The 8,417-nt window shown below is 33.3% G+C and overlaps 1 protein-coding gene across 1 annotated transcript; it reads left to right on the top strand.

Moving 5' to 3' along the window:
- Nucleotides 1-2,556: 2,556 nt before the first annotated feature.
- On the top strand, nt 2,557-6,684 carry LOC125070880 (N-acetylneuraminate lyase-like). Its single transcript, XM_047680881.1, has 7 exons — nt 2,557-2,771; nt 2,927-3,056; nt 3,859-4,007; nt 4,338-4,506; nt 5,280-5,425; nt 5,632-5,803; nt 6,500-6,684. Exons 1-7 carry the CDS (start codon nt 2,769-2,771, stop codon nt 6,643-6,645), a joined length of 915 nt encoding a protein of 304 aa, XP_047536837.1. The 5' UTR covers nt 2,557-2,768; the 3' UTR covers nt 6,646-6,684.
- The last annotated feature ends 1,733 nt before the right edge of the window (nt 6,685-8,417 follow it).

Below are 8,417 nucleotides of genomic sequence, written 5' to 3'. Positions count from 1 at the left end.
TTAAACGATCGCTCAGCTGACTGAGTGACTGTCTGAGAACGACTGAACAAAATGAACGACAGATAGCCAAACGTTCTAAAATCTTTAAGATACCTTATTTTTCAACACCTATTTATCAATCTTATAATTTATTGATCAAAATTATTTATGGTTTTTAATTTTTACTTTTATGCTTATAAAACAAATCAGAATTCTACTATATGAATAGTTATTTCAATTGTTTTACGTGTAAATCAATAAAACTTAATAATAAATTGATAAATAATTACTACCAATTAAATATTAACTATTAAAGATTATTTATATTATTACTATTAACAATAATGATTCCAAAAAACGACTAGATTAGACTTTTGAAAACTTAATCAAAATAAAAAATATTTTTTTAATTTAAAAAGCCTTCGGTTACGGAGCAAATGCAGGTACAGTCTCATTTCCCTTATTCACTCTCATAATCTGACGGGGTGACGGGACGATAAATCGAACACTACCGAATAAATAAAGAAGTTAGGCGCAGGACTAAACAACTTTAAGCGCTTAAAGGGGCACGGGTTGCTAAGAATGACAGCTGTTGAAAATTTATCGATAAAAAAAATCCAATAACTTAATATTGGTATCCTGATATTCTGGGTTTAAACCTAAACCCTCGGTTAAGGTTTAAACCCAGAATAATATAATGTTAGTATTTCCCCCATAATATTATTTATTTACCCCATAATATATATGTTAGTATTTCTTCCAGTTAATCTGCGACCTTATAAAGCCATTAGACCAACTAGGCAATTAATTAAAACATGATTGGTAGATAAGTACAAAGGTACCTTTTTATAATACATTGATTTGTTGTTTTAAGTATCAATTAAGTGAAATAATTAGAATCTCTTGTAAAAATTATATCATTTGATATATATATAAACAATATAGTATTTGTATGAAAAGTACATCTTAAGATTGGGTGATAAAACTAAACTAGATCTTTTTTTACCATTTTAGCATTAGCAGCCCGTAAATGTCCCACTGCTGGGATAAAGGCCTCCTCTCCTTTGAGGAGAAGGTTTGCAGCATATTCCACCACGCTGCTCTAATGCGGGTTGGCGGAATACACATGTGGCAGAATTTCGTTGAAATTAGACACATGCAAGTTTCCTTACGATGTTTTCCTTCACCACCGAGCACGAGATGAATTATAAACACAAATTAAGCACATGAAATTTCAGTGGTGCCTGCCTGGGTTTGAACCCGAAATCATCGGTTAAGATGCACGCGTTCTAACCACTGGGCCATCTCGACTCTTCATACAGGTGGCAAACTTGTAGGATGCTCACCTGATGGAAAGTGACTACCGCCGTCCATGGATATCTGCAACACTGGGGGGCTGCGTTGCCGGCCTTTAAGAAATGTGTACGTTCTTTTCTTTTGAAGGTTCCTAAGACGGTTGGGGCAACCGCCGGAAACTGATTCCACAGAGTGGTTATGCAAGGCAGAAAATGTCTTATAAATTGAGTCGACTTTTAGACATCTATGTGGTGTGAATAAAACTTCAAATTTTGACGCGAAGATGAAATTTAGCAGTTGGGATTAAAAAAAAACAATTCCTCGGCATATTCCCTGCGAAAAACGCAGTACAAGATGCAGAGTGATCCAACATGTCTTCGCAAAGCCAAAGTATCTAGCAGGTTGGGAAGAGTTTGATCATCGATAATTCTACACTGAATACGGTCAAATGGAAGAAATGGCGGAGGGCTTATGTGCTCTACCTACTTGGTGGTAGGAATTTCTAATGCCCGACTGGTTAGAGGTACTATCCCCTCTTCTACTGCCAAAGTGTAATAATCAATAGTCAATGTACATAATAAACTTTACATGTACATAATAATTTTATATTCATAAGAACGACATCGTTTCCAAGATTGGTGGCGCATTAGCGATGTAAGAATTTGTTAGTATTTCAACCAGTTAAATTGACCTTGGGCGGTGTTGACCAATTACAATCAGGTGGTCTGTTTGCTAGTCTATTATTATTCTAAATATTTTTTTATATTTGAAATACGAGTTATTAGTGGTGAAAAGTGTAACGCCTTTTTTATTTTAGCCAGAAATAAAATTCCATACAAAATTCCATTCATCTGAATAGTTAGTATTCCTATACTAATATTACTATTCCCAGCCGGCGTTAACCAGACTTTTAGTCGATTTATTCTTTCATATCGATAAAATACATAAATACACGATTACACGAAGGGAGAAAATGAAAAAAGAAAATGAGAAGGGTTCATCGGGAAATAATACTCCTCCTAGTTCTTGAACAAAACAGACCGGTCAAATCTCATTAGATGCGGACGTCAAGGACTTGTCTAAAGACTGTAGTACTAGAACTCAGACCAGTCGCGACCGAAACGGCCCTTTTTTCTTTAGTTAAGCGCAAGTGCGAAGGAACCAAGTTTTAATTCTTAACTCAATGTTTGTTTATAAACAATGGCGCCTCACAAAACTGTTTTATCAATAATAATAATATATCTGTTGAAATAGTTTTTGTTTGTAAAATGACTCTTAAAGTGACAAGATAAAGTTTATTTATAATTAACCTGGACGTATTTTACTCGTTGTTTTGTTTAACGTCAGACCCGATAACTTTGATAAAGTAATCAAATAGTTGGGTTATAATCTGTGTTCTGTAATTTTATATTCAACCCGAAAGTCATTACATTATTCATTCGCGTTAAAACATTTCAAAAGTAATTGTTAAGTTTAAGTTGCAATATTTAAAAATGGTACGTATATTTTTGTTTTAACTTAAGTACTTTTTTTAATAACGAAAATTTGTTTGATTTTATCTATTTAGTAGTTACGCAGTATTTAAGCAGACATTTTTTTATATATATATAAATTGTAAATAGAAACTTTATTCTTATAAATGACGTTTAAGGTTGAGTTCACTGCCCGTGGACTGGTCCCTCCGGTCTTCACACCACTGAATGATGATTACACTATTAACTTCCAAGCTATCGAACCTTATGCCAAATTTTTAGCTGACAATGGAATTAAGGCTGTACTCGGTAATAGTTTTTGTATAAATAATATTATTACAAAATAATGTAGTTATTTAATTAATTGATATAGAAAATGAAAAGGTTTTATTTTATAGTACTTATTTAAATATTATAGTACAATAGGTCGACATGCGAAGGTCACCTTCTGACGGTAAGTGGCAATCGGCACCAATCGACATTAGCTCTGGAAGACACCCCGTTCCGTTATCAGCTTCACCGCTTGCTATACGTTTGGTGGTCGTCATAGGTATTGGGTATAAAAATAATGTATTTCTATGTCTATACTCCTTTGTGGTTCAACAGATAACAGATTGACAGACTTCATATGTATAATATTAATATAGATCAGAGATATTACATCGTAAACCATACGAATTAAGATGTTATGTTTCCTTTGCCTTTTGCTTGTGTTTTAGTTGATTTATTTCATTATTGATATTGCAATAACTTGGTATATAATCTTTAGTAGTACCGATTTTTACTATAGTTTATTATGAGGTTTGTTGATTTTATAAACAAAAAAAATACGTGTTTTTTTATAGGGATGAAAGAAACCGTTAACGCGTTGATGCAACAATTGGCTGGCTATGGCATACTGTTGCTTAAGTGAGCTAGCGAGACAGTGCAAAAGCGTCTCTGGTATTCTTCCTCAGTAGTAACTTGATAAGGCTGCAGGGTTTCATAACCAGGGGCGATTAAAATTGGCTCTTTCTGTCAAGAACTTCTTTAGCCAAGATAGCTCACTCATTTGCGCAAAATTGGTCAGGACATTATTGTTTCAACATAAAATACTTTGAATGCTTTTCAGTCGGAGGTACAACAGGAGAACATATGTCTCTCAGTGTCTCAGATAGAAAGAAGATAATAGACGTGTGGGTAAAGGCTGGTAAACTGACCAATGGACTTCACTTAATGGTTCAAGTAGGAGGAGCCCCATTGGCTGATGTTTTAAATTTAGTAAGTGAAAATTCATCTGACTAGGTCGACTCTTTCTTTCACGATATTCTAAATTGTGAATATTGGATTAATGCTAGTCATGTCACAATTATATGGCAAATATTTAATTTCTTTTGTAAATTATTAAAACTATACGTTAGGTCTGATGTGAATTTTTTTTTTCATTTATAGGCAGCATTGGACTGTACTCTTGTAATATTTTTCCTTTATTGTTTTCTGGTGGTTACGTTTTTTTCAATTGACTTTGTTTTTTCTATAGTAAAGACTTCTTCATTGAATTGGATTTTTATGTTTCAGTCGTCTTAATATTTTTGTTATACTTTATTTCAGACAAAATACTGCTCAGATGTTGGTGTAGACTCGCTGTTAACTCTGCCTGAGTTATATTTTAAGCCACAGTCTGTTTCTGAGCTGGTGTCTTACGTGGAGCTAGTTGCGAAAGCCGCGCCAAATCTTCCCGTATTGTACTACCACATACCGAGCATGAGTAAAGTTGAAGGTAAGAATAACATTGTCCTACTTTTAGGCTGAGACCTCCTCTACTTTGTGGAGAATTGTGGTGAAAGGTGAGATTCTGTAAGAATTCCCTACGCATCTCACTCGAGAACACTAGTATTTACCGATTTTTTGATAAGTCTTTAAGTAAATTAATTAATTATATTATAGTCAGTGTCGTATATCATATCTGACATTTCAGTTTCAGGTGTTCTGCGTTGAATTTCGAGTTTATTTTCATAGAATAAATACCTCTTGTGATTAATTATGAATGTAGGGTCATGGAAACAGATTTGGAGATTTTTTTTCCGACTTATGCAGGTTTCGGCACGATGTTTTCCTTCACCGCCAAACACGACATGATGTATTAATAGATAAAATTATCCACATGAAAATTCAGTGATGCTTGCTTGGGTTTGATTTCGCATTAGTGTCTTCGATTAAGATTCAAGTGTTCTAAACACAGCCAGTGAGAATAAACTTAGTGAGTTATAGTCTTATCTTTGGAGTACTTCTATTGGAGTTTCGCGTGAAAATGCCAAAATAAATGTTTAAATTCAAAATCTAAATTCATGATTGGACTCTCGGACTGGACATCAATAACTACCTCGTATAATACTTGCCTAAAAGAAATTAAGTAATGACCATGATATTTGAAAGAGCTTTATAGTTTCTAGCTAGAAGTTCATCTAATACAGTTTTTTTTATTAAAAATATATATTGATAGAAAAAAATAAGCCATTGAAATACCCATTATTCCGTTATTTGTGTTTTCAGTCAATATGCCGAATTTTGTAACAGAAGCTACTCAGCGTATACCTAACTTTAAAGGAATAAAGTTCACATCGAACGACTTAAGTGAGGGCGCCCAAGTGTTGAGAGCCCTAAAAGAAGACCAGACAGTCTTTCTTGGTGCAGATACTGTAAGTTATTATTATTGTTTACAATAAAAACGGTGACAAAATACTAAGTTTGCCGTTTGGCGGTAAAATGTCTGATGTGTAGGTGTGACCGACCCTAGACGGGCTTGGTCAGAGGGCCTAACTATTTCATAAAAGAAAAATGGAACTGGACATAAATAAACGAAATTTTAGTATTAATCTCTAAAAATATTTAATATATTTTTCAGTTACTAGCTCCAGCTGCGCTGTTAGGAATAAATTCCGGTATTGGTACAACGTTCAACCTGTTCCCACGTCTCGCACAAGATATTCTGGCGGCGATTGAGAAAGCTGACCTGGTCAAAGCCAGAGCTTTGCAAGAGAAACTAAGCATTGCGGTGGAAGCACATACCGCTGAAGGTATCACAAAGGTTCTTCATCATCACAAAAATAAGAATAAGAAAAAGTTCATTTGAGTCACGAATATTTTACAATTACAAAACAGTATAAATAAATAAATATCTAACAAAAGATAGACAAAAAAACTTTACTTCATTTAAGCAAAATAACTAACTAACTTTAAAGATGTGTGCCATTCATCTACCAAGCTAGGTTCGAATATCCAATACTGTTATTTTCAATTTGGCTATGATCATATATAAAGTAAAGTATAGTAGTAATAAACATCCCCATTCTAAGTATAACAAGCGCCCGCCTGCAACCAGTTTCTCAAGATCTGACCCGAGCCCTTTCAATTTTTTAAGAGACCCTCTGGGCCCTTTTGTCTCATATTTGACATTTATCGGCAAGTCCTCCAGTGCGTGTATTCGAGTTTATAGCACCCCTTGCACCCGGTTAAGACAGGCCTGGTAAAAAAATGAAAGGTAATGACTAATTACGTAGCACTTTGCTTAGCACTTTTATTAATAGGTACGTACGCAACTGTTAAGGGACCACGATTATCAGTTGCCAACTTCAAAACCAAAAACAAAAATGTGGGTAGACATATAATAGAGGTAGGTTAAAATGAGAATAATTAAGTGGCAGTTTTCCCTAGTCCTTCGAGAGTGGTGTCGGATTTTTAATTTTATATTTAACCAAATTCTCTTTGTTTAGGTGCATGGGTACCTATAATGAAGGCTGGAATGGAAATCGTTACCGGAATCAAAGTGGGTCCTCCAGCACTACCGCAGAGGCCTATATCTGAAGACGCCAAGAAGAGGATTGCGACTAAACTTCAAACATTAAAATTGATTAATTAAAATTATAATGAGTTTTGTTTAATAACAAATATTTTTAAAATATACAATAAAAGAATAAAAATAAATTGACATGGCATTTATTTTTGCATAAAGTTCCGTAAGGCAATGTGCCTTAGGGTCAATTTACCGTTTTCTAACTTCCTAGATTCTTACTAATTTTAAAAGGGCGAAAGTTTTTATGTATGTTTGTTACTCTTTCACGCAATAACGTAATATATCTTATACATCAGAATAACACATAGGCTTTAATTTGTAACGATATTGTGTGAATATTACCCGTCAAACGACCCCTAAAACGCGAGCAAAACCGTGGCCGAAATCTAGTCTGTAATATTGGTTTACGTAACGCAATTTAATTCATAATTGCAATGTATTATTACTATATTACGTAGTTACGCAATCAGTATATTTTAATGGAGAAATATTTGTATTCAATAATATTTTATTAGCAATGATTTTTTAAAGTTTTCTTTCCAACTTTACTAGTTGATTTACAGCACAATAGCATACATTTGGCGTTTAAAGAAAAATAGTAACAGACTCCTACGTCTGATCACTGCTTCTTCTCAGATCTCTTTTTTTCTGTGAAAAAACTTTGCAGCCATAACCGGGTTGTCGATAATGCAGTGCATGCTAAGGGAGGCAACGAATAGACGTTGGGTGCCTGGTTTAATTTTTCTCAAAAGAAGAAGAGAACAGATGTGGAAGTCTGTTACATAATATGCTATATACATATACTGTGAATCGACTTATTATTCTTTCTTTTTGAGTTTTAAATTATTGTTTAATTCATTCATCATCCATATTCGTCCACTGCTGGACATAGTCCTCGGCAATTGCACGTCACTGTGGTATTTCTTCGGCAACTCGCATCCAGCTCCTGCCAGCCGTCTTGTGCAAATCGTCACTCCACCGTGCCTGAGGACGTCCTACACTACTTTTGCCGAGACGCGGTCTCCACTCTATTTAATTCTTAACACTTATACAATATTTACATTTATGGTTCTTATGAAAAGTGCAATAATTAATACACTCAATTTATAATATTCAGACAGCACAAAGTTGTGCCAGGAATTATTAAAAAACGAACCAACCCACTTTATATAAAAAATAATCGGAAGTCATCTTAAAAATAATTTAACTTATAAAGTTAAATTATTGTTTACAAAGTAATTTAAGAATATGATGATTAAGGAAGCTATTAATAATGAATTAAAGACATAATAATGTAAAGGTACATAAATTGCCTAGATAATTATTATTGGGAGTAATTATTATACGCCATGACAGCAGGGCGCCTACGAGTTATTTGTTAAAAACAATTAAATATTTTACATACTTCCTACCCTTTCTTAAAAGTGCTTTTGGTATAAGTTTTACTGATATTGTTTGAGTAGTTTATTAAATCATTTAAAAAAGCAATTATGTATTCATAAATTAGTATGTATCCTAAGTATAGCAACGAACTCTTTAATTTCGAGCCGAGTTTTATTATTGTTTAATATTAATAATGAATGTTTTTCATTTATAATGCGGTATACGTTATAAAATCTAAGCGAGTTACCCTAGTCTCCTAGACGGTGCTATGTCATAGGATGTTAATATTAATTATATCACATTATTGTTACATAATATAATTAATAATCGGATAATATATCCGAAAATATTTATTTTACATTTGTATATATAAAATTATTGTTTTAAGTTATTGTTTAATAATTTTTTTAAACTTTAATTAATATTATTCTAAGTGGCATAATATTTAAGACTGG

Source organism: Vanessa atalanta, chromosome 18 (assembly GCF_905147765.1).
Source record: "Vanessa atalanta chromosome 18, ilVanAtal1.2, whole genome shotgun sequence".
NCBI classification, from domain to species: Eukaryota; Metazoa; Arthropoda; class Insecta; order Lepidoptera; family Nymphalidae; genus Vanessa; species Vanessa atalanta.
This window is presented reverse-complemented; position numbering and strand designations above follow the sequence as displayed.